We start from the raw sequence: 27893 nt of genomic DNA, 5'->3' as shown, positions 1-27893 counted from the left end.
TTTTATTTATTAATTTCATTATTTAATTTTATTTAATTTAATTTAATTTAATTATTTTATTTTAATATTTTTCTATTTAATTTAATTTAATTTAATTTAATTTAATTTAATTTAATTTAATTTAATTTAATTTAATTTAATTTAATTTAATTTAATTTAATTTAATTTAATTTAATTTAATTTAATTTAATTTAATTTAATTTAATTTAATTTAAAAACTTTTCTCCATTGACAGCCATTCAAAAATGATATGTTGCGAGCAACATAGATATTTTATAATTATATACATTTTATAAATATAATAAATAATATCCTTTATAATATTTATTTATTTATTTATTTAGGCTAATTGAATTTTGAAATGAATTTGATTGGTTTGGGACCAATAATAATCATTTCTATTTATATAATACCTTTCTGAAGCTCAAGGACTCTCCATCATATTCATACAGAAATGATTGGCACATGCATATATCTGTTAGGCAGATGGCAATCCCAGAATGCACTGCGGCACGCTTTGGGCTATAAACTCAGTTGGTCAAGTCAAGTCACATTGTGCTTTTCACATTACAGACTGTTGAAAGCAGCTTCACTGTAATAACACAGTAAAAAAACACACAGTTCTTCATTAATGAAGCAGCTTTAATAAGCAGCTCTGCAGTTTCATTATCCAGATCAATTGAGTTCAATAACTGGGTCAGGGTTGCAAAGTTTGCTTGTTGGTGGACACGTCAAGGGAAATGCAAAATTAAAATATTTCATGCAATAACGTTCAGTGTAATTATTGGATAGTTTTACAGTATTAGTATGTTTATGAGCGTGCCGATCACTGCTCATGGACTGCTGTGGAGGGAATATTCCTAAAACAGAAGATGATTATGGTGGAGTGTCATTCCTGAAGCGTTCAGAGTCAGACGGTGCAGGTGTCCGTCTCTGGAGAGGCTGAAGTAAAGCTGCTGCTGAAAACTGCTCAGGAGGAATCTTATCGCTCTCTGTGATTACGGACATTTCTCTGAAAGAGTGACTGACATTATCACAGCAGACGCCGCCGCGTCTCTAATCGCATCAGCTGAAAGAGGGTTTTAGTGCTGCTCTTCACTGATTTATGGTCTGCTGAAGTGGGCATTCACAGCAAAAATCATTTTATTACTCTGAGTTTTGTTGTTGTTGTTGTTTTACAGCACAAATATCGAAACATTCTTAAATAATCAGAGAATAAAGTTCTGTTTCAAAACCTGCAGGTATAAAAAAAACATTAAAAAAGGACATGTTAGAAATATATATTTAATTTTATTTAATTTTATTTAATTTTATTTAATTTTATTTAATTTTATTTAATTTTATTTTTTATTTAATTTTATTTATTTATTTTTTATTTTATTATTTTAATTTTTTTATTATTTTTTATTTTATTTTATTTTATTGTATTTAAAAAAAAAAAATGTATTTAATTTAATTTAATTTTAATCCGGATGTGAAAAGCATCTTTCTCTATTGACGGCCATTCAAAAAATATATATTAGAAATTTAATTTAATTTAATTTAATTTAATTTAATTTAATTTAATTTAATTTAATTTAATTTAATTTAATTTAATTTAATTTAATTTAATTTAATTTAATTTAATTTAATTTAATTTAATTTAATTTAATTTAATTTAATTTAATTTAATTTAATTTAATAAAACAAAAAACAAATATAAACAAACATTATTTCTAACATATAATTTTATTTTATTTTATTTTATTTTATTTATTTTTTTTTATTTATTATTATTTATTTTATTTTATTTTATTTTATTTTATTTTATTTTACCTGTGAAAAGCATCTTTCTCTATTGACGGCCATTCAAAAATTATATGTTAGAAATAATGTTTTTTTATGTTTTTTTGTTTTTTTGTTTTATTATTATATTTTATTTCATTATTTTATATTATTTTTATCTGGCTGTGAAAAGCATCTTTCTCCATTATGGCCATTCAAGATACATTTACTGGAGACGCAAAATGACTGAAAATATTATCAAGATTAGGTTAGGAGTTTATGCTTAAAGGGGTCATAGAATGGTACATGCACTTTTACAAGTCGATTATACGGAAATGTGTGTTGGCAGTGCCTGTATACAACCATCCTATAATGATAAAAATACATCCAGTGTTTTTTTTTAATCTCCTTATATATTTTCCCCTGTCTCAAATCGAGCCGTTTGATCGTGTGACGTTACACGGTGTACGCCCCTCCTACGATTGTTGATTGACAGCAGCGTTTCAACACAGACCGGCCCTGAGCGAGCTGTCATCAGTCCGCCATTGTTGATACGCTGGAGCAGAATGGCGTCTAAGTGATTGTGGTGTTGTGTTGTTGGGTGTAATAACGAACACAGCAGTCATTTTGATGTTCCTAAATCCGAACCGCTGAAGACCCAGTGGCTGCTGAGTTTTGTTTTAGAAGGGAATACCCCCCCCGATGAACGTCAATGTTTGCGCGAATCATTTCTCAGCAGACTGCTTTATAAACGAGCGTCAGTATAAAGCAGGTTTTGCTAATAAGCTGCTCTTGAAAAAAGGATCGTGTTCCTGCTGCACCTCAGGAAGATGTGACTGTAACGTTTTATTAACCTTTATATTAATCTTTGCAAATCGCTTGCACACTTCACGATGAATGAGGCTAAAGTTTACAGGGTAAGTTACATTACGGCATGCTTTCTGTGTATGACGCTCTCAATATAATTCATAATCCCACGTTTATAATGAACAACGCGTTATGTTTGTTATTACAAACTGTGTAAGTTACTCGGGTGATAAAGTTAACGTGGTAACACTACACTAAGCTTACTTTTGTACATGGTTTATAACGGTGTCTGTTACTGATTAAGAAGTAATGTAAAAAAAAAAATCTTATAACATAACATCAATCTGTCAATGAACTAACACATCAGTAAACACATAGCAACTACGCTACTTTGCCAGTACATAGATCAAAGTGACATGACGTTAACCAACCATTCAGAAACGTTCGTCATCTGTTCCTGGTCCGACTCCGGTTCAAAATGATAAGGTTGCTCAGATGTGTCCTCAGAGACTCCCGTTGCCATTATTTCTCGAAAATATACCCTCAAATGTTGTCAAGGCAACACTCCACGTGTGTTGTGGTGTTGTGTCGGGTCGAACCGAACGCCCCACAGAGCAGAGGGGGCGGGGTGAGCAAAGCTCATTATCATTTAAAGTCACATACACTAAAATGACTTGCTGAAAACTAAGCTGGTTTTGACCAGGTAAATTGAGTGTTTTCTTACAATACTAATGAGAATTTTTAATTAAAGTATATTACAAACTTTTCATTTAGACACTAAAGAATCATATTAACTTGTACAAAAATGTAATTCTATGACCCCTTTAAAACATGAACAATGGTCAGACAAATAGTTTTAAGCACAAACTCACTTCATTTTGACACATTTTTTATTAAACAAGACTTAATATCTTCAGGAATTTCACTTCTTCAGTAACTGTATCTTGATATAAGATTGTTTAGATATTTTTACTGGAAAACAAGGAAGAAGCTCATTTTTTTGCAGTGTAAAGTGTCAAAAAAGATCATTTTACTGACTTGAACCAATCTCAGTTATTTATGTTTGCATATGGCATTTAGATGGTATATGATTAAAACAAGATATATACATGGTATAAAAGAAAAAAATTAAACTGAGGGCTTAAATAAAACAAACTGAACAAGAAACAGGTGTGCAAGGGAATCAGTAACCATGGCAACAAGTAAAAGAGAAACAGAAACAGGGAAAACCAAACCAAAACACAATCATTTTGTACCTGTGAGTGTTGCTTTCCACACCAATTTCTTTTCCAGTGTATGATTAAAAGCCTCTGGAGGTTTGTGGATGTCAGATGTAATGTGTACGGAAACCAGCCTGTGTGTGTGTGAGGTGTCAGTAATGTCAGCGTGTGTGTGTAATACAGTCGGCAAACACGGATAACATCAAACGCTCAACACGCACAATCCGGCTCGCTGTGACAGAAGTGTGTGATTTTCACACGTCAGAGGTGCGTAGTGTGTTTGTCTGCCAGCATTAGTGTGTGTGTGGACTTACAATGAGCGCTAAAGTGACAAATTGCTGCTTGCGGGATTAAAAAGAGCCTGTTGTGTGTTCTCTCCCCGGGGTCAGAGGTTAGCGGGAGCTCTCGTGTTTTTATGCTGTTATCCACTCGAGCAGGTTAATCGAGACATGAGGTGAAATCAAACGGAGGATGTCATTCATCATGCTTTTATCTGTCAGCTCCATTAGAGTACAAACAGGACTGCAAAAATCACTTCCTCAGTCTCGCTTTCCAGTACAAACATCGAAACATTCTTAAATCAAGATGCATTTATTTAACTTGACATATGATATGCACTATATAAGTTTTGATCCTCATTTTTTACAATATTTACTGATAATTGTTTTGGTATATCAATATTAAAAAGTAGCATTAAAATATTTACAAATAGCCTAATTTTCTACCATATACAATTTAGTAAAATTATCAGCTAGCTAATAACTTTGTTCTGGTCTCACCTAACTCCAGTCTACACTAAATTATATTTCACTACACATTGTCAACATAAATAAGCTGAATGACTGTGGATGATTAAACTAATTCTTACTATCCACTCTTGCTAAATTGTGTGAGCACACTTGTGTTCTCATCTCAGAGGCGTTCTGAGTAAATGAATAAACTGATTCGTTCGTTCAGTGTTGGACGGATCAGTTGTTCTAACCAGTCGCTAAAATGATTCGATTCAAAGGAGTCATTGGTTCGCGAATCGGACATTAGGAGACGGGTTGTGTGCGAATCCCGTCTGTTAGAACATCGCAACAGATTTGTCAATACAGAATGCACTTCATAACTGAATATAATGTTTTCCCGTTTATTGAAACTATGGTTTATGTCAGCTAGTCAGAGAAGAGTCAATGTTTTTTGTGCGCAGTTCACACCCAGCGGGAATTCAAGGAAAAAATTGTCCGAATGCGGCACGTGCAACATGGATTCGGTCTTCCGACCTTTTGATTTTGATCAATATGTGAAATATGAGCCAAAATGTGAAATATGAGAAGACATCAACAGACAGAGAGAGCGCGTGCGTCTCTGCTCGTTCTCTCTGTCACTCATTTAACACGGCCGTATCACAATTCACAAGTGCAGCAGTCATCTATTCTACACTCATAAATCACAATAACTCATCAAATAAGGCTTTGGCGGCCACCAAAAAATTTTCAATGCAGGAAAAACCCTGCAAAGGTGTTCTATCGGGTCGAGGTCAGGACTCCTCAACACCAAACTCGCTCATCCATGTCTTTATGGAGACGCTTTGAGCACTGGTCAGTCATACTGGGACAGGAAGGGGCCGTCCACAAACTGTTCCCGCAAAGTCGTGAGCATGAAATTGTCCAAAATGTCTTGGTGAAGCATTAAGAGTTCCTTTCACTGGAACTAAGGGGCCAACCCCACACCATAATCCCCCCTCCACCAAACTTTACACTTGGCACAATGCAGCCAGGCAAGTCCCGTTCTCCTGGCAACCGCCAAACCCAAACTCGTCCATGAGATTGTCAGACAGAGAAGTGTGATTGGTCACTCAGAGAACACGTCTCCACTGCTCTAGAGTCCAGTGGTGGCACGCTTTACCCCACTGCATCCCACGCTTTGCATTGCACTTGGTGATGTAAGGCTTGGATGAGCTGCTCGGCCATGGAAACCCATTTCATGAAGCTCTACACACTGATCTTGAGCTCATCTGAAGGACACACGAGGTCTCTATTGACTCTGCAGAAAGTTGGCGACTTCTGTGACCCTCAGCATGCGCTGACCCCACTCTGTGAGTTCTCTGAGCTCCTGAGAGCGGCCCATTCTCTCACTAATGTGTGTAAAAGCGTCTGCAGGCCTAGAGCTTGATTTACACACCTGTGGCCATGAAGGGATTGAACACCTGGGGCCGGTTGCATAAACCATTAAGACTAGTCTTAAAAGTTAGACATAAATTTTTTTCTTTAAGACTGTTCATAACTTTTTAAAATCAGTTACATAAAAACATAGACTGGCCTAATTTGATACGAAAATGTAAGACTGAATGCCACTTGCCTAACTACTAGTGGCTCAAACTAGATCTTAAGACACTGTCTTAACATAATGGCTTAGTTTATGCAACTGGCCCCTGAACTCAGTGATTTGGAGGGGCGGCCCAATACTTGTGGCTGCTACTGGGGTCAGAACAATAACCTTGATTTCACTTTGAATTAAGTTTATTTTTCTGACAGCATTTGTTCTTGTTATAAGCACAAACTCGCGTCATTTTTCAGACTCACTATCTTCCGTCATTTCGCTCCTCCACTAAATGTGTCTTGATTTAAGAATGTTTAGATATATTTGTGCTGGAAAAGAGCAGAAACGCTGTTTTTCTTCAAAGGGAAGGTGACAATGGAAAACGCAGGGAGTTCTTTAGTGATGTTCACATCTGCAGTCTATTGAGCTGAATACAGTATGAGCTGTGTCAGTGTTTCTCTCTGGGGTCAAAGGTCAGGGCACAGGTCAGCTGACCCCCCCACTGTGAAACGCTTGCGACAGCATCTTTTTCTAATATTGCGAGTTTAAGGATGGATTTTAATCTCTCAAGGTCTCCAAATCCAATATCACACGGGAGAGTCAGTGGATGAGAGGAGCGTGAATCACATTTTTTGTCTGACGCGGGTGGAATTGGAAAATCTGGATGTGGTTTGCAGTCTCAGGAACAGCGCGGGGGGTTTATGATCTCACGTACGCTTATTAAATCACGGTTTACCTTCCCTGTGACCGTCTGTCGACTGCTGCAGCTTTGATAGATGCTGTGAGCGATGCGGGCGGCATCAGGGTCAGGGTCACCATTACATCGGGATGCCTGAATTGGAATTCAAATTTTAATATAAGGAAGTTCAATTAAAATAGAACAAAACTCAACGTAAACATGAATTCAACTTTAACTGTTGTGTCTGCTTAAATTAATATTAATTCATATAAACTGTATGGTTGCCAGGGTGTTGCTATGTGGATCCTGGGGTTATTTTTTGTGGTTGCCAGGGCGTTGTTAACATGTAGTTGGTAGGGTATTCTGTGTGGTTGCCAGGGTGTTGCTATGCAGTTGCGAGGGTGTTCTGGTTGGTTGCAAGGATGTTGCTATGTGGTTGCTAGAGTGTCATGTATGGTTGCCAGGGTGTTGCTATGTGGATCCTGGGGTGATTTTTTTGTAGTTGCCAGGGTGTTGTTAACATGTAGTTTGTATGGTATTCTGTGTGGTTGCCAGGGTGTTGCTATGCAGTTGCGAGGGTGTTCTGGTTGGTTGCAAGGATGTTGCTATGTGGTTGCTAGAGTGTCATGTATGGTTGCCAGGGTGTTGCTATGTGGATCCTGGGGTGATTTTTTTGTAGTTGCCTGGGTGTTGTTAACATGTAGTTCGTAGGGTATTCTTTGTGGTTGCCAGGGTGTTGCTATGCAGTTGCGAGGGTGTTCTGCATGGTTGCCAGAGGGTTGCTATGCAGTTGCCAGGGTGTTGCTATGCAGTTGTGAGGGTGTTCTGGTTGGTTGCAAGTTTGTTGCTATGTGGTTGCTAGAGTGTCCTGTATGGTTGCCAGGGTTTTGCTATGTGGATCCTGGGGTTATTTTTTGTATAGTTGCCAGGGTGTTGTTAACATGTAGTTAGTAGGGTATTCTGTGTGGTTGCCAGGGTGTTGCTATGCAGTTGCGAGGGTGTTCTGCATGGTTGCCAGAGGGTTGCTATGCAGTTGCCGGGGTGTTCTGGTTGGTTGCCAGAAGGTTGCTATGCAGTTGCCAGGGTGTTCTGGTTGGTTGCAAGGATGTTGCTATGTGGTTGCTAGAGTGTCCTTTATGGTTGCCAGGGTGTTGCTATGTGGATCCTGGGGTGATTTTTTTTGTGGTTGCCAGGGTGTTGTTAACATGTAGTTGGTAGGGCATTCTGTGTGGTTGCCAGGGTGTTGCTATGCAGCTGCAAGTGTGTTATTTGTGGTTGATATGATGTTCCTGGTCATAGCTTGGGTGTCACAGTTTCTAGGGTATTGCTATGCAGATGCTAGGGTTTTCTGTGTGGTTGCCAGGGTGTTCTAGTTGGCTGGTTAAAAGCACATATTTAAACTGTTTAAAACTTAATATATTATAATGAAAAATAGTATAAAAATAAATATTTTTACTCAGCAAGGACGCATTAAATGGATCAAAAGTGACAGTAAAGACATTTATAAGGTTATAATAGATTCTATTTCAAATAAATGCTGATCTTTTGAACATTATTTTCATCAAATAATCATGAGAGACAGTTTCCACAAACATATGAACTGTTTTCAACACTGATAATCATAAATGTCTCTTTAGCATCAGATCCTCATATGAGAATGATTAGTGAAGGGTCATGTGACACTGAAAACTGGAGTAATGATGATAAATTCAGCTTTGATCACAGGATATAAATTACACTTTACTATATATTCACTTAGAAAACAGCTGATCTACACTGGAATATTATTTCACAATATTAATGTTTTTACTGTATTTTTATAGCAAATAAATGCAGTCATGGTGAGCAAAAGACTAGAGATATTAAATTAAAATGTAATTCAACATCCTGTATGTTGTGGCCAGTTCAGTTTAGACGCAAACAAAGGAAGCCCATTCTTAAATTTCATTGTTGATCATTTTAATGACATTTAATGAATTGAGTTTCTGTGCATGAGCTCCCGAAAACTCCTGGCGTTTCATCTGTTCTCCCGCAGTGTGAAGGAGCACGACAACCATTATCATGCCTTTGATGAATGGAACCTTTTCCTTCTCTTTGTTTTGTTTCGTCTGATCCTGTTCAGTGTCCTCTGGGTCGCAACACTTCCCGACTTCCTGCTGTTTTCCTCTTCCTGTGTGTGTGTGACTGTAACATTCGGTGGCAAATGGCCCGGTCCTGCCCGCCTGCCAGACAGCATGTTACACTTACTGAGAGACGCTGCCAAAGAGCGTCTCACACACACACACACACACACACACACACACACACACACACACACACACACACACACACACACACACACACACACACACACACACACACACACACACACACACACACACACACACACACACACACACACACACACACACACACACTGGACGGGCTGTGAACTTCCAGGGATCATGTCTGTGAATGGCATCCGTGAGAATTTTCTTAACCTGGTATATTGGGATCTGTGTATCTAGATGAGCATGAACTCAGGTTTAATTCAGTGTACCAGCTCATATTCTTTCATGACGTCTTTCTCCCTCGATGGCTGTTCAAACATATCTGTGTATTCTGATTGGAAAAACAAACAAAAAAACATATATATTTCATTTTATTGCAGAAGATGTTTTTGGAGGCTCCTAAAATTGTGAAATTCATGTGTTTTATTGTCGTAATGATGAGAGTTTCTGGTGTCATGTGGAAATTAAAAGCACATTCAATCACAATGTGTTCTCTCTAGATAACAGTGCAATTGGCAGAAATGAGATCATGTTTGTGTGTGTGTGTGTGTGTGTGTGTGTGTGTGTGTGTGTGTGTGTGTGTGTGTGTGTGTGTGTGTGTGTGTGTGTGTGTGTGTGTGTGTGTGTGTGTGTGTGTGTGTGTGTGTGTGTGTGTGTGTGTGTGTGTGTGTGTGTGTCAGTGTCGTTGTGTGCGTGTTCATAAACAGTGTGTGTTATAGACTTTCACTCACACACGTTTCTGGCAGTATCTCAATAACTAGATTTTTGCATTCTGATTAATGTTAGTGGTGTTCTGGTTGGTTGCCAGGGTGTTGCTATGTGGTTCATAGTGTTTTTTTGTGGTTGCCAGGGTGTTGTTAACATGTGGTTGGTAGGGTATTCTGTGTAGTTGCCATGGTATTGCTATGCAGCTGCTAGGGTGTTCTGTGTGGTTGCTATTGTGTTCTGAGTAGTTGCCAGGGTGTTCCTATGCAGATGCTAGGGTATACTGTTTGGTTGCCAGGGTGTTGCTATGTGGTGGCTAGAGTATTTTTTGTGGTTTCCAGGGTGTTGCTATGCAGTTGCGAGGGTGTTCTGCATTGTTGCCAGAGTGTTGTTATGCAGTTTTCAGGGTGTTCTGGTTGGTTGAAAGGATGTTGCCTTGTGGTTGCTAGAGTGTCCTGTATGGTTGCCAGGGTGTTGCTATGCAGTTTCCAGGGTGTTCTGGTTGGTTGAAAGGATGTTGCCATGTGGTTGCTAGAGTGTCTTGTATGCTTGCCAGGGTGTTGCTATGTGGTTGCTAGAGTGTCCTGTATGGTTGCAGGGTGTTGCTATGTGGTTCCTGGGGTGATTTCTTTGTGGTTGCCAGGGCGTTGTTAACATGTAGGTGGTAGGGTATTCTGTGTGGTTTCCAAGGTGTTTCTATGCAGTTGCGAAGGGTGTTCTGCATAGTTGCCAGAGGGTTCATATGCAGTTGCCAGGGTGTTCTGTATGGTTGCCAGGGTGTTGCTATGTGGATCCTGGGGTGATTTTTTTGTGGTTTCCAGGGTGTTGTTAACATGTTGGTAGGGTATTCTGTGTGGTTGCCAGGGTGTTGCCTGGGTGTTATGCTTACTATGATGTTCTATGAGGTTCCCGGTAGTAGCCATTGTGCTGCAGTTTCTAGGGTATTGCTAGGGTATACTGTGTGGTTGCCAGGGTGTTGCTATGTGGTGACAGGTTTTCTCTGTGGTTGCCAGGGTGTTGCTATGCAGCTGTTAGAGTGTTCTGTGTGGTTGCTATGGTGTTGCGAAGCAGATGTTAGGGAATACTGTGTGGTTACCAGGGTGTTGCTATGTGGTGGCTAGGGTAGTATTTGTGGTTGCCAGAGTGTTGCTATGTGGTTGCCAGGGTGTTCTGCATGGTTGTCATAGTGTTGATATGCAGTTAGGGTTGGTTGGCTGGGTGGTTGCCAGGGTTGTTAAAAAGAGCATTACAAAGACAGAATTATCTGTATTTTATATGAACATAAATATACATTTCCATTTAATTTTAGTCTATAAAAACAAAGTACATAAAATGTATGAGGTTTTGTCATAATTGACTAACTTAGTATACACCTGTGAACACTTCAATATATTTCTCTCTCGCCTGCACACGCACACACTCGCGCACACACGCACGCACACACACACTTTCTCTTTCATTTGCATGTACATGATGAGAGACAGAAGCACTAAAGCAGCGAGGCAGATGAGGGCTGTGAGAAATGCTCTTCATCTCTGCTGATGCTATTAGTCGAGGCTCTTTATGGATGAGGACAAATTGAGAAAGCTCCGCCGCTGGCTACGGCGCTCAAAAGAGAGCGCTGCATATTTAATAGCTCTGCATTCGTATGTTGTCTTTGTCAAATGAAATAAATGCTGATTAGCATACTTGCCCAAAGGGTGGGCCGACTCTGACAGGAGCATGCGCTTGCCAGATTTCCAATCGGAAAATTTGTCTGATTATTAAGCCGCATGCAGACGGAGGGAAGGAGGCAGAGTTCCTGGAAATGTGCCGCCTGTGTTCATTTCATTACAGCATGTGTGTGTATCACTGCACAATACTGGAAATATTGTTTCTGAAAGAGTCTCTTCTGCTCACCAACGCTGTGTTTTTTTAAAATCATAAATACAGTAAAAATAGTGAAATATTATTCCAGTGTAAATCAGATGTTCTCTATGTGAATATATAGTAAAGTGTAATTTATATCCTGTGATCAAAGCTGAATTTATCATCATTACTCCAGTCTTCAGTGTCACATGACCCTTCACTAATCATTCTCATATGAGGATTTGATGCTCAAGACACATCGTTGTTACAGTCCAGTTAGTGCAATCCAGTTTAGTGAGCACAGAGGAATACGCTGACTGTCATTTATTTCTCTGTTTGTCTGTTAATGAGTTTATTTGGCTCTTCCCGTGTGAAACTCCTTCGTTTGGATTCATGACATGCTTCAGGTGTTTGTTTTATTCCATTAATAAACTCAAACGCCACAGAATACTGATCAGAAAAGAGCGTTGCATTTCAGAAATGTGCATTACACACACACACACACACACACACACACACACACACACACACACACACACACACACACACACACACACACACACACACACACACACACACACACACACACACACACACACACACCCACACACACACACACACACACACACACACACACACACACACACACACACACACTCACTTGCACGCACGTACACACACCCACTCACGCACATACACACACACACACACACACACACACACACACACACACACACACACACACACACACACACACACACACACACACACACACACACACACACACTCACACACACACGCATACTCACTCACACACACTCACACTCACACAATCTTGATAAATATAGTTTTTTTTGTGGTTGCCAGGGTGTTGTTAACATGTGGTTGGTAGGGTATTCTATGTGGTTGCCAGGGTGTTGCTATGCAGCTGCTAGGGTGTTATGTGTGCGGTGTTGTGCTGGTTTTCTGTGTGTTGCTATGTGGTAGCTAGGGTATTATTTGTGGTAGCCATGCAGTTACTAAGGTGTTCTGCATGGTTGCCAGAGTGTTGCAATGCACTTGCTAGGATGGACTGGGTGGTTGCCAGGGTGTTGCTAGGGTGTTGTGCGGGATTGTTTGGTGGTAATAATAATAGTTTGTTATGTGGGTAAAGGGAACATCACTGAAGCAATTTTGATACATGGTAATCAATACTGCCTTTATTTACTAATAGTATTATATAATAGTATCTAGTAATAATAGTCTTTTATGAAATCCTTCCTCATAGATAAAATAAAGTCATTCAGAAATAAGCAGGTTGTGATGATTGACTTTAATGTGTGTGTGTAATGAAACTCTGTGCATCCAGGGAGGAACACCACTGCACATTTCCGCCAAAGATCACAGAATAAAATCCCACTTTGAGAGTAATTAGCCTTAATTAGTCCAAGCGTTGAACTTGCACTGTGCTGTCCATCTTAATAAACCTCATAGAATAACCCCAGATGAACATCATTCCTCAGAGTTTCCTCTTTCATGGCTCAGGAAACTGGGGAGGAAATTATATTTCAGTGGTTTCATTGAACTGTCTGATTGGTTGCTGTTTCTCCTGAGCTTATTATGAAGAAATCAAATTATATCGCAATGTTTTTGCGTTCACGCTTTTGTATACGCTCGCAAAATGTTTCGTTCCCAAAATCGCAAAAAAATTTGTGATGGGAATAAAATGAGAAAAATTATATTTTAGTGTTTTTTTGTGAGCAAACGAAAAGTTTCTTGGGGGAACGCAACACTTTTTGCGAGAGAAGGCAAACATATTGCAAATGAACACAAAGTTTCATAAGTGAACACAAAAGTGTTAGGATAGAATGCAAATGTTTTGTGAGCGAACGCTCAGTTTTTTTGTGAACGAAAATACGTTTTGCAACCAAGTTCGTGGATTTGCAAGAAAAGGTTTTGCGTTTTCTCGTAATATTGGTGCATTTCCCAGAGAAACTTTGCGCTCTTTTGCATAACTTCGGCGTTCGCTCGTTAAACTTTTGCTTTTCGCAAAATAATTATGTTTCCCTAAGAAACTTTGTACTTGTTTGTAAACCTTTTGAGTTCATGTGCAAATCTTTGCACTTGCTCGCAAAACTTCTGTTCACTTGCAAAAATATTATTCCCCCAAAATATGGACAAAACTGACCAACATTTGCATTCTATCATAACACTTTTGTGTTCACTCGTAATACTATTGCATTCCCCTGAGAAACTTTGCGTTTGCTTGCAAACCTTTTGAGTTCTCATGTAAATCTTTGCACTTGCTCGCAAAACTTGTTTTCGCGTTTAGAAAAGTAATGTGTTCCTCAAAGAAATGTTGCGCTTGCTCACAAAATGTTTGCGTTCTCTTGTAATACTGTTGCATTCCCAGAGAAACTTTGCGCTCTTTTGCAAAAGTTTTGTTTGCCAAGGATCTTTTATTGAGCAAATGCAACGTTTCTTTGGGGAACATAATACTTTTCTGAGCGAAAACAAAAGTTTTGCGATCAAGTGCAAAGATTTGCACATGAACTCAAAAGGTTTGCATTTCAAACAAATGCAGGGCAAACGTTCAAATGCAAATGTTGTTAGGGGAACATCATTATTTTGCGAGAAAAAGCTAAAGTTTTACAAGGGAACATAGAAGTTTGCGAGCGAACGCAAACATTTTACAAAATAACACAAAGTTTCTCGGGGAATGCAATAGTATAACGAGAGAACAATTTGTGAACACAAAAGTGTTACGATAGAATGCAAATGTTTTGTGAGCGAAAGGAAGTTTTGCGATCAAGTGCAAAGATTTTGTAAGAAAAATGTTTGCGTTCTCTCGTAATTCTTGTGCATTCACCCGAGAAACTTTGCGTTCTTTTGCTAAATGTTTGCATTTGGTGTTCCCCGAGAATAATCGCCTTTTCTTGCATAACTTCTGCGTTCGCTTTTAAAACTTTTGCATTTGCTCGCAAAATAATTATGTTCTCCTAAGAAACTTTGTACTTGTTTGTAAACCTTTTGAGTTCACATGCAAATCTTTGCACTTGCTCTAAAAAACTTCTGTTCACACGCAAAAATATTGTTCCCCCCAAAGAACTGACAAAACTGACTCCCCCAACATTTGCATTCTATCGTAACACTTTAGTGTTCACAAATTGTTCTCTCGTAATACTGTTGCATTCCCAGAGAAACTTTGCCTTCTTTTGCTAAATGTTTGCGTTTTCTTGCAAAAGTTTTGTTTGCCAAGAATCTTCTCTTTTGTGAGCAAACGCAACGTTTCTTTGGGGAACACAATACTTTAGTAAATTTGCATGTGAACTCAAAAGGTTTGCAAGCAAGCGCAAATATTTGCAAGCGAAAGCGAAGATTCTCTGGGAACACAAAAGTTTTGCGAGCAAATGCTAAAGTTTTGCGCATGAACTCAAAAGGTTTGCACTGCAAACAAATGTACTCTCAGAAAAAAAGGTACAGTAGAGGTACAATTTTGTTCCTTGGGGGAACAAAACATATAACTGTACCTTTAAAGGTACACAACTGGCCCTTATGGTACAATTATACCATTGTTTCCCTCTACTTAGAGCAGGGAAAGTACGGTCCTAGTGAGCCGCTGTCCTGCAGAGTTTGGCTCCAACCCTGAAAGACGTCTATAGAAGCTCTTATTGAGAATTATCAGAGGTTTAGATGTTGATGTTTTATTGAAACATAATCGCCATTATGGAGATCAGTGTTTTATTTAGTTGGCCAGTTTGATTGGATTTTTTATGTGAGTTTGTGTTTTTTTTTTTACAGTGTTAACAAAACACAATCTGTTCAAATCAAAAGAAGCCATAAACAAAAATTGTCGTGAAGAAAATTTTGACAAAACTCAAAATAATAAATAATATTCACCAACAATATTTTCTTGCCACAGATCAGACAATCTGAATTCTTATTTTTTAATACATTCTAGGGGGGAAACCGTTTAGACGTACACAGATATCAAGAATCAACATATGAATCTCAACAATGGTGACTTAATGCTGCAATGCATGCTGGGAGCCATGATTTTTATACTGTGGTGGCTTAGTAGGGTTGGAGCTAAACTCTGCAGGACATCAGCTCTCTAGGACCGAACTTGCCAACCCCTGACTTACAAAAATGTCCCCTTAAGGGTCCCACCCCAGTGACGGCCACTTGTACCTTAAAAGGTATAATTTTGTACCCTTTTTTTGGCAGTGTGCTGGGGAAATGTTCAAATGCAAATGTTCTCAGAGGAACATAATTCTTTTCGGCGAGCAAATGCAAAAGTTTTTTAACGCAAACATTTTGCAAATGAACGCAAAGTTTCTGTGGGGAACGCAACAGTATTACGAGAGAACGAAAAACATTTTGTGAGCAAATGCCTCATTTCTTTAAGGAACGCTTTTCTGAGTGAAATCAAAAGTTTTGCAAGCAAGCGCAAACTGTCCCTTTAGGGTCTCGGTAAGATACTTCAGTCTGATCTCCATTTAATTCGCTTTCCGTCTAGGAGAATCATTCGAGAAATTGAGGAGGATCTTCTTTGTGATTCTTCCTTTCCAGCATTCAAGAAACACATGTTTGCCTAAAAATAACCTTGAGATGAAGTCACTCTGTAATTTCAGCTGTGATTTTCCTCTTTTGAATTCCGTCTGGTGTATTTGTGCTCAAAACTCTCAGGGCCCGAACCGGCTGATAAACCACAAATGACAGCGTGACGTTGCTTTCTTCACCCCGCAGGCGCCGCGTGTGTGTGTACACGCCCTTCAGATTCCTCAGGAAAGGGCCAATTTCCTATTTCAGACCACAAAATACAGCCGCAAGCCGCAGTTGTGTGTGTGTGCCGCGCGAAACTGAGAAGATATCTTTCTCTCGTCAGGTGTTTGTGTGTGTGTACTCACCTCTGCTTATCTGTTCTTTGTGTTTTACAGCATCCATGATCACAGAAACCGGGAGAAGGTCGTGTCTCAAGCTGAAAGTGTTCGTGAGACCACCAAGTAAGTGTCTTTGATTACAAAACACACACGTATGAGTGTGTCGGAGGCATTTGGTTGCTCACACTTTGATTGACATTAACTGCTTCTGTGTGTGATGTCACAGGCTTTCCTTTGATTGGCAGGTGGGTTGGGCTGCTGATTTATCACTAACATGATTGGCTTACGGTATCTTTTTCATTTCTTCTGTTTTTGTAGATGGCTGCGAGAAAACCATAGGCGTTCATGACCGCGTTTTTGTCGATGACAAAGTAGACAATGCATTAGAACCAAGAGGTCAGTATGGCTTGAAATCACCTTCGCTTTGTTCAGTCTGTGTGTCCTGTCCTTTAATTCCTCTAATCACTCTGTGCATGTGTGTGTGTGTGTTTGTGTTGCTGCTTTAATGTACCTTTACGGTCAGGATATGAGTTGCGCCTGCGGCTTCTCTGACACTTCAAACCACAAAGACTGTTTTATTTATGCATGAGGTACACGTCGTATTAATAATGCATTCTCTTGTAATAGCTGAGGGCTGTCTGTCAACATCCTCCACCATGTGCACATGCAATTAAGTGTCCAGAAATTAGCCATGTGACCTTTCAGCGAGTCTATCATGCCTTCCGGCTGAAATGCATGAATTATATTTACACACTGTATCTGTATATGCATGCATGTTGGCTGCGGTAAGAATTAAGATCCAAAACTCGGATATGCACAACGGTTTAGTGCCAAATTAGCGTTTGGCTTTCTAAGGTGTCACGTGGAACGATGCCAAGCTTGTTTTGGCTTCTCCTTAATAAAAGCCATTACATCCAAACACATGGCACTTACTAACATATGCACGACTCTCTGCTCGTAATATTTATTGCCATTACTGTCACGCTGGCCTTGACTTTCATAGTGACATGATCAAACATTGGAGCTGCTTTCAAAATCAAGATGTGATGAAATAGACAAAGAGAAAAAGACCATGACGTCTGACCAACCATAGCTCGCTTTGTTTTACGAGCCGTTTAGTTGTGAATCCGTCCACAGTTGTACAATAATACAGTCATAAAAATGAAATTTTAAAAATCTAAATTAGGGCTGTAAACTTAATCAAATCATGATATCGACTAGTGTCTGTAAATATTAAACATTCGAATAGTCTAAAATGAATATGTCTAGTATAAATGTCAAATGCACGCTAGTTTCATTTATTTGTTTACAGGGGCTTTGCACATTAATACACATGAATATAAATGTGCCAGAATTAGCCCAAAAGGCTAATTTGCATCTGTTGACCCTTGATAGAAATGTTAAAGAGTCATCCTAAAAACAAAAACAAAACATCTTATATAACACACATAAAAGAGAAAGAAAAAAAAGAAAAGAAAGGGAGACACAATATTAAATAAAAGTACAAGTACATGATTCCATCATGCTAAAATACATAAACAGAAAACTTTATCCAATGTTTTTTATGAGGTAAAAAAAAGAGGTAAAAAAGATAATGACAGGAGCAAAATGGTATTTTTAGAATCTGCCATGAACACGAGTCACTTAATTTCACCATTTCATTTGAGAAAACTGTTGTCAGATGCATACAAAAACTCAAAGGTCTTCACAACAACACATCAAAATAAAAGTTTGGTTTAATTTGGTTATGTCCACGTTTTCATTTAAACTTTAAACCTCTATTGTGCTGCACTTTGTTCACCAAAAAAAGCATTTGATTACATTTGGTTACACTTTATAATACCGTTCCATTATTAATGAATAACGACACAGGAAGGTTTTTGAGGTTAACTACTCATTTGAGGTGATTGTAAAGTTTTGGATAGTAATGACTCAAGTGTTACTACATCCTTCCAAAAGAACTTCTAATTATTTGGATCAGTTTTCTAAAGTAAAAAACATGGTAACTTACTGAAGACATTGTAAACTTTTGAGGTTTTTGTAATGTTTTGGATAGCAATTCCTTCCAATGGATTAGGTTACTCTTGAGTCATTACTTGTGTGTTACAATGATCTTTACTTTAGAAAACTGATCCAAATAACTAGTAATTCCCTTTGAAGGATTTGGCAACACTTGAGTCATTACTATTGGGTTACCATAATCCTCACTTTAGAATTAATTATAAATTATTCACATTATGAACCTGTATATAGAAGTTTTTAGTAGGTATGAAAAATGTGTAGTTACTGATTAGCTAATAGTGAACTATCACATTCAACTGAGCACTATTACCAACTAATTTGTTAATCAGAGTTCATTGTTAGGTAATAGTAGTTACTAGTAGAGTTGTAATAGTGTGTTACTCATGTGTTCATGTGTAGATATTATTTAATGATGGAACAGTGTTACCAATTGTTTAATCAATAACTCAAAGACCAATTAAAGAGGAATGAAATGTTGTATAAAATCAGGCAAATGACATATGAACAATTTTTTTTATGGTTTTAGTTTTAGTTAAGGCAAGACCACAGGGGAATATAGTAAAAAATGTAATATAAATATAAAATAGATATCACCATATTTACCCAGTTGATTGATTACATTAAGAATTGCAACACATTTTCTGAATTGTCATGTTTAAATATGCATATATTTCCAGAAGATGAATCTGAACATTGGATAAAGTCAGATTCAAAATTCTTGTTTGATTTTGTTGACATATTAGATTTAAATGTTTTTAGCGAGGGGATTTTTGATTTATCTTTGTATCACTTCATAAAGCAGAAAATACTGTCAACAGCCAGAAAAAAAGAACCACGTTTTATAGGAATGAAATGTATAAAATCAGGCGAATGACACATGAACAAACCCCTCTCTAAAAACCTTCAGAATACAGATAGGAATAAAACTGTAAGTTTTGGTGTATATAAGTGCTGCTTAAGTGGAGAAATAAACTCATTTTAGGAGAAAATGGCCTTTAAAGATATGCACTGTATTTGAAACCTACAGACACAATTAGATCCAGTGCAATAAAATAAACACTTAATTTGCAGGATCTCAGTTGATTAAATGTTCTCCATCTCCTCATTTCTAGACGACTCCAGTCACAAGGCCAAACACTCCCGGAGTAATATTTATGCATTCATTTGATTACCACCATTTTTGGATAAAAAAAACTTGATTAAATAAAAAAAAAAACACAGAAAAATTAAAACAGACAACACAGAGTTTCTGAGAAAATAAAACATTTTATAGGGCACTGATATTGTTACAATTTTAATAAAGTTTTAAAATTGTTACAGTTTTATTAATTAAATTGATTAGACGTCTGTTTTGATTATTGACATTTTAAATGGAATAGAAAAAATGTAACCTAAAAAAAATTAATTGGGGTATAATGGAAGCTTGTTTCCACCACAGAATAAAGCATAAAAAAGGGAATTGGTAATTGTTTTTTTCTTGCAATTGCAAGTTTACATCTCACAGTTTTGACTTTTTTTCGCAGAATTGCTAGATATAAAGTTGCAATTCTGAGAAAAACGTCTTTTTTCCCTCAGAATTGGACTTTATCATTCGCAATTCTGACTATATAACTCGCAATTGCGAGTTTATCACTGTAAAAAAGTGACCGATCACATACAAATTTTTCAGTTGGCCAAATTGAATTTCTGTGAATTTATGCAATTTAATTCACAGAAATTCAATTTGGCCAACTAAAAAATCTAGATGTGATTAGTCACTATACATTTTTCAATTGGAGACCTGATTTTTTTTTACAGTGAAAGACGCAATTATCTTTTAAAATGTTTTATTCTGTGGCGGAAACAAGCTTCCACGGAAAATAGAACATACAGAAAATGCTTAACAAATTGAATGAAAATATCTGTAGACTTTGAACACAGAAAACAAAGTGTACACCCAATGACTTACCATTTTTGTGTGCAAAATGCATCAGGCAGTCAGTGGGCGAAAAACCTTTAAAAATGCATGCTTGTATCAATTAACACTGCTGATAATGTCAGTGTAGATTAACACAGAATTGTTTTATCATGCAGTTTCACCTTGCCAACACACACACACCGCCGCAGTGTCATGGTGGAGGCATTGATTTATTAGTCCAGATACCCACTGAGAGGCTGGAGGTGTCTGTCTGCCCGCCTGAATGAGCCAGCAAACTACTCTGTCCTCCCAAGCATATTTATCTGTCTCTTTTAGCGTCACACCTGTCTGTTTCCCCCCCGACGTCCTCTGACGGCACATGGCTCCCCCGAGACGATGTGCTTTCCAAAGCCATATCATGCTCACTGATGATAACCGCAGTCTGTGTGTCTACACCAATAAACGCGGAGACTCCAAACAGCCCTGCCTCCATTATTACTGAGGCTTCCAAGAGGGTTATTTGCTGCTCAAAGTTGAGACGGCATGGCAAATGGGCGTGCACCATCATTGAGATATTATTAGTTTGTATTAATATTTTAAAGTTTAAGTATTTTTTTTGTCCTTTTTTTATCTGAAGGACAAAAAAAATTCTGTTTGGCAACTATTTGGAATACAATAAGTTTTGAATAAAGGTTCTCACAACAGGTGGCCAAAATTCAATGTCGGGGCAATACCTAACGCAACATCAATTTGAAGTAGAATATTGACAACAGCTGGCGTTGATTGGATTTAAGTGGCATTAAGTGACCAAAATTCAATGTCTTCCAAACACCACCATCATATTGTCAAACACTCAATGTCTGTTAAATGTCACAATGTGCTAATGTCCACACAATATTAAATTATAACACTATTACACTTGGAAATTTTGTTGGTTTTAAGTCGTGGTGTTAAGTAACCAAAATTCAACGTCTGTCCAATGATGGATTTTCATTTTCAATCCAAAATTTGACATCTGTCCAACATCTTTCTGATGTTTCATTGACGTCCAGTGCCTGCTGGGTTTATATTTTACTTTAGTTCAATGAAAGTTGATTTTATGTTAATACTGGCATGTTTTTTTATGGTTTTATTTTTAGTTAAGGCAAGACCACAGGTGAATAGGGTAAACAATTTAGTATAAATATAAAAATAGATATCACCATACTTAGCAAGTTGATTGATTACATAAAGAATTGCAAATATTTTTTGTATAACAAGTTTTCCATTTAAATATGCATATATTTCCAGAAAATAAATCTGAACATTGGATAAAGTCAGATTCAAAATTCTTGCTTGATTTTGTTGACATATTAAAGTTTAATGTTTTTAGCGAGGGGATTTTTGATTTATCTTTTTATCACTTCATAAAGCAGAAAATACTGTCAACAGCCAGAAAAAAAGAACAACGTTTTATAGGAATGAAATGTATAAAATCAGGCGAATGACACATGAACAAACCCCTCGCTAAAAACCTTCAGAATACAGATAGGAATAAAACTGTAAGTTTTTGTGCATTTAAGTGCTGCTTAAGTGGAGAAATAAACTCACTTTTGGAGAAAATGGCCTTTAAAGATATGCACAATTAGATCAAGTGCAATAAATAAACACGTATTTTGGATGTTTTCTTTCCACCAGTCTGACACAACATGTGATGAAAAGCCAAAATAGCTCCAATTCTCAAAATTAACCATGTGCATGAAAAAATATCTTTGCCTGTATGACGTCTTGCTTTAGCTATAATAACCCTGACTTGTGCAAGATCTCAATTGATCAAATGTTCTCCATCTCATTTCCAGACGACACCAGCCACATCAAATGCGAAGTGTCACGCATTTTTTTACAGTTTTTTTTTACAGTTTTTGTTCTTTTTCACTTCCAAAAACTGTACATTTAATTATATTTTACTGTAAAATTAAATGAAATGTAAGGTTAGATCTATTACAGTTATTCACCGTATATAGTACGGAAACTTTCTGTTAACCAATTAACTGTTTTTCACCGTAACATTTTTACAGTAAAATACCGTTAAAATCACAATCATTTTTTACAGTGCAGTGCATGAAAAAATATCTTCGCCTGTATGACGTCTTGCTTTAGCTATAATAACCCTGACTTGTGCAAGATCTCAATTGATCAAATGTTCTCCATCTCATTTCCAGACGACACCAGCCACGAGGCCGAACCCTCCCGGAGCGATGTGTCCACTTCAGGCCTGCGGCACCAAACGTCACGCCCCCTGCTGGCCCTCCTGCTGCTCTGCATCTCTGTGTTCCTCACCTTATAGCCCCTCACCTGCCCCTGAACCAGCCCTCCAGAAACCCAACACATCTGAGCGCGAGCGGACCGGCGCCGCGAGAGGGCTTTGAGATTCACCAGGAACACTTCTGCTCCGCTTTTGTTTTGTTTTCCGAATATTTAAGTGGTCTTTCGCTGTCTTTGATTAGGAAAAGTCGATTAGCCGTGCAAAGAAGAAACGCAGATCGCCTGTTTAACCAACCGGCCAATCAACTATGACAGCCGCTCACAGGGGATTGGCTGCTGGGAGGAAGGGGGTGGAGTCTGAGATCCAGAGAGCGTTTACTCGTGTCCATTGGGAGCGAGTGGCTCCTTTTGTTGGTAATTAGCGCAAGTGTTAAGAAACGCCGAACACCCTGTGAGAATCGTTCGTGTTGAAGGTTCACGGGTGGGTGTCACATAAAACAGACATAAACATCAAACCTTAACCGAGTTCACCGGCTCTGCTGTTAGCGATAAATATACAAAGACTTCTTGCCTTTCGTCCTTCGTCTGCCTTCTCTTAACAAATTGCAGAATTCATTGGAAGAAGCGGTCTGTTATGCATCTCGGATCATTCCGAATAGAAGGAAGACGCTAGATGAGTTGGTTAGTCTAAATAATAGGATTTGTGTGAATTCGGAATTGATTCTATACAGCGATTTGAGGGACTTGTCTTAGTAGACCACACCACTAAAAACAATGATTTTGTATTTTGTAAGATAAACTTAACTGCAACATAAATATCTATATTTTTCCTATGACCTTTTATCAATTGATATGAGATATCAACATTGACGGATCATGGAAATTCTTTTCTTGTCATAACTGTGTGTCCGACTCTATTAGGAACCAAATATCGAAAGGGGCTCCACGCGATGTTTTCCCCTTTCATATGGGCGGGAAACGTAAACGTTTGTTTGAATAGGCCTTATACTGTACACAATACTAATATCTCCTGGAAGTGCTTCAAATTCAGCGTTTCGTTGGGGGGAATAAAGTGTCGTTTTATTTGTTTGTTTCATGAATGCATTTGTTTGTTCTGTAGCTGTTAATCGGTGCAATTCTGACTCGTTTAATATGCTGATGCGACATACGCTAGACATTATAACATGGGCATTCTCCTCCGACAGCCTTACATTTGATGGAGGAACCGACGGGCGAATCTCACGAAAAACCATCAAGAATCATATTTCATCCCAGACTCAAAAGACAAAAATGAGAATTTACATTTTTGCATAAACCATTAAGATTTTTTGCATTGCGACTATAATTACATTTAAATTAAATACATTTTGCCAAATTTGGACGTCATTTTATATATTAGAAAGCCAACACTTGAGAGTTTACAGTTCAATACTGTTATTAATATGGAGATTTATACGCTCAAACATATAAATATTAGCAATATATATTTTAAATGTATAAAAATATGATGTGGAAACTTAGAAACACCATGAAGCTGAAGCCACTAGTGTAGTCGTGCTTCATTTAAAATGTGAGGAACTATGAAAAAACTCAGAAAATGTTTCATAAAAACCATAGTTTTAAAGACCATATCATGTGAGTTTTTAGAGAAGAATAATAAGATGCTAAATATTTTATCGCCCCCCTTTTAACACCCACTTGCACTCTATTGTCTATGTCTGGTATGGCGAGCTGCTCCATTCATGTTTCTATTGTTCTCACTCGACAAACCTTTCACACCTTCCTTATTGATCAAATTCCCTTAAAATCCACCCTTTTTTTAAAGTCATTCTGAATAGACACATAATCAACATAACCAAAACTTGAGAGTTTTATAAGCTCAATTAAACACAAATATAAATATTAACAATATATATTTAAAATACTGTGGTGTAGCAACTTAGAAACACAATGAAGTGTGATCATGCGTCATTTCAAAATGGATGTTATCTCCAAAACTATGATTATTATGAAACATTATTATCTAAGACCATGGCTGCGCCCGAAATCGCGTACTATGTGAGTAGGTACTACATTTGAATTTGAACAAACTTAGCGACCGTTAAAAAAGTAAGTTCTAAATAGTATGAATGAATGTAATCCGGACGTGCTACATCCGCCATGTTGTCATGATCATGTGACCTACCAGCGTCCCATCACCTCCATTCATAAATCGTCTCCCGTGGCCTCATGGGATGGTAAAGTGTCCATTGTATGAGCACTTCAGAATCTCGTCGGAAGTAGTAGGTACTTTTCGCATACTGTTTTTTCGAGTACTATGAATTCGGACATAGTACTCTGTTGGCGTACTGTTTTTCGCATTCTATATAGTAGAAAAGTATTCGATTTCGGACGCAGCTCATGTCATGTGAGTTTTTAGAGAAGGCTGATAAGACACTAATAAAATATTGTATTGCCCTGTAAACACCCACTTGCACTCTATTGTCTAAGATGGTGGTCCAGTGGGTTAAACCATGGAACTGATATGCAGAAGGTTGCTTGTTCGATCCCAGTGGTCACCACCAGTGTGTCCTTGAGCAAGGCACTTTACTCCATGTTGCTCCAGGGGGATTGTCCCTGTAATAATAAGGGCACTGTAAGTCGCTTTGGATAAAAGCGTCTGCCAAATGCATAAAATGTAATGTAAATGTAAATGTCTAAGTCTGGTGTGGCGAGCTGCTCCATTCATGTTTCTATTGTCCTCACTCGACAAACCTTTCACACCGCTGACCTAACCTTCATCCTCTACACTTTCAAAACCTTCTTCTAATCTGCCAGACATCGTTTTTGCATTATTCATTTGGTGACACTAGTGGCACAAATATCACACACTGAAGTATTTAGACGTCATGATTGTTGTATTGCCTTTAAGATATAAGAATATTACTACAGTAATGAGAGTCTGTAACACTTTAGGTGTCACTTATTAGCAAGAACTAATGTCTGGGAATATATAACCTCAAGTTTTGGTTGTTGGTTAGTGTCTATTCAGAATGACTTTTTAAAAAGTGTGGATTTTAAGTAGCCTGGTCCTATCAGACTCTCGTACATTTCGTTTGTTCAGAGAGTCCGGCCACTCTCCATTGACAAGCGTTAACTTCCTTGAAGGCGGGTACTCTGTAGAAGTGTAAAATTATTGGATCTGCCATAACCAATCGCTGACGTTTGGTCGTGACGTATGTCATCTCAAACTAGCGCACAACATCAACGTTGTCGTTCTCAGCCACTCCCTCTGTCTGGAGAAAACCAGAGAATATACCGCAATCCCAGACGGAAGGAAAATAAAGATTGAGCGGAAGTTTGTAGGAGGGCGGAGCCAGGCTAGATTTTAAGAGGATTTTATACATCAATAATGAGGTTTAGGTCAGCGGTGTGAAAGATTTGTCGAGTGAGGACAATAGAAACATGAATGGAGCAGCTCGCCACACCAGACATAGACAAAAGAGTAGAAGTTGGTGTTAACAGGGCAATACAGTTCATTAAACAATATTCACAGATACAACTGTTGATCTGAATAATGTTGAAATTAACACGAGCTAAGATTAATATATTCTTAAGTGTGTTTCATTATTAGTTCATGTTAACTAATGTCACCTTAACGTAAAGCGTTTCTTTAGCAGACACTTTTATCAAAAGTGACTTAAAAATGAGGAATACAATCGATTCAAATGAATTGCTCAATGTTAGTTCAATGTAGTTAACTAATGTTAAGGCCTGTGCACACCGGGGCGATTTTCGCACGATCATTGCCAGCGTTTTTCGGCGCGTCTTTGTGTTCACACCCAAGCAATTTTCACTGGCGATGCACTCTTTGTTGTATCAATAGTCCCGTTTCCACCGAAATGACCAGGAACAATTTGTACCAGGAACGTTTTTTCCCCCAGACCTGCTACTGTCTGCGTTTCCACTGTGGTCTAAAGAACCGTGAAGATTAGGCAAATTAGTCCAGAGACGTGGGACTGCGCGCGACTGTTCCTCCCAGTCACAGATGGACCGTAATCATTTTTGCGCGACACTGTCTGCAACAATAACAAGTGGAGGAGAGGCAAGCAGCGCTGCTTTTGCTGGTTATGTATTGGTTTGCTAAAGATGTAATTAACAAAACGGCAGAAAAGAGACGAGCACTGATACTAAAGTGTATTCTGAAAGCTCGATTTAAATTAAGACAACGTATGATATTATCTGCTATTTCGGACATTGACCGTGCGATTGCTCAGACGAACGCCCGTCATCGGACAGAAAGAGCAAGACTGATATTTACTGAACGCAGAACGAACCTCGCAAGACTTTTAAAAATGCCAGTTGAAATAAAATGCTGCGTGAGCTCAACCAATCAGCATGTTCAGCGCACAAGTCCCACCCCCGAAAGTTCCCGAACTTTGAAAAAGTATTACCTCGCGAGCAGGGCCGGAAATATTAACCCGGAACTTCATTTAGACCCTGCGGTCGAAACACACCGAGTACCAGCCCAAAGTTCCTGGGTAAAGTTCCTGCGGTGGAAACTTGAGCTTGAGCGCCACCAAGTGGTGTTTTACTGTAACTTCAGCAGCTTTACGTGAACTAAAGCGGCGATTTCTTTGGTCGGCCAGTATTTAACGCAGCGCGTCAAAAAAACAAAAACAAACCCAAGGCGTTTTTTTTTTAAAATGACGCTTTTACGCCTGGCGGTGTGCACACACACACATTGGCGCCCTTTGTTTAGTCACGAGGCGTTAAACGTCGGCGATAAACACGCGTGAAAATCGTCCCGGTGTGAACAGGCCTTTACCTGAAAATCTGACGAGAATCCATTTCAAAAGTAAGGGTGCGTTCACACTTGTCATGTTTGGTTGGATTAAAACGAACCCTGGTGCGATTGCTGGGTTAGTGCGGTCCATTTGAACATATGTGAACGCTGCCATCCCAACACCAAACAAGCGGAGCGAGACGCTAAAGAGACGGGACTCGTCCGCTTCCAAACCAACTCTGGTGCGGTTCGACTGATATATGAACGCAACACGGACCAAAGACATGTAAACCAACCAAAAACAGAACGTGATGTCACAAGATGCGACGCAGCTGATTTGACGATGTGGAAAGATCCGTGTATCCAAAATGAGTAGAGGGCAAACGTGGAGCAGCGAGGAGGTAAAGTGCCTCATCAATATTTGCAGATTTTCGTTTCTGCATCAACGGAGGAAATCCTGGTGAACATTTGATGAGCTCTTCGCGAAATATACGTCATAAAAGCCG

General features: G+C 38.3%; 1 protein-coding gene across 1 annotated transcript in view; it reads left to right on the top strand.

Moving 5' to 3' along the window:
• The window catches only part of efna5b (ephrin-A5b), a 155766-nt gene extending 132392 nt beyond the window's left edge, over positions 1 to 23374 (top strand). Inside the window, exons 3-5 of the mRNA XM_079827511.1 lie at positions 16517 to 16582; positions 16778 to 16855; positions 22580 to 23374. Of these exons, the coding sequence (XP_079683637.1) occupies positions 16517 to 16582; positions 16778 to 16855; positions 22580 to 22704 (269 nt within the window). The 3' untranslated portion in view covers positions 22705 to 23374. The remainder of the gene's footprint in view (positions 1 to 16516; positions 16583 to 16777; positions 16856 to 22579) is intronic.
• Positions 23375 to 27893: the final 4519 nt, after the last annotated feature.

This window comes from Gobio gobio (genome assembly GCF_949357685.1).
Source record: "Gobio gobio genome assembly, chromosome: 10".
Lineage (NCBI taxonomy): Eukaryota > Metazoa > Chordata > Actinopteri > Cypriniformes > Gobionidae > Gobio > Gobio gobio.
The sequence above is the reverse complement of the archived record's forward strand: the minus strand, read 5'-3'. Positions and strand labels throughout refer to the sequence as shown.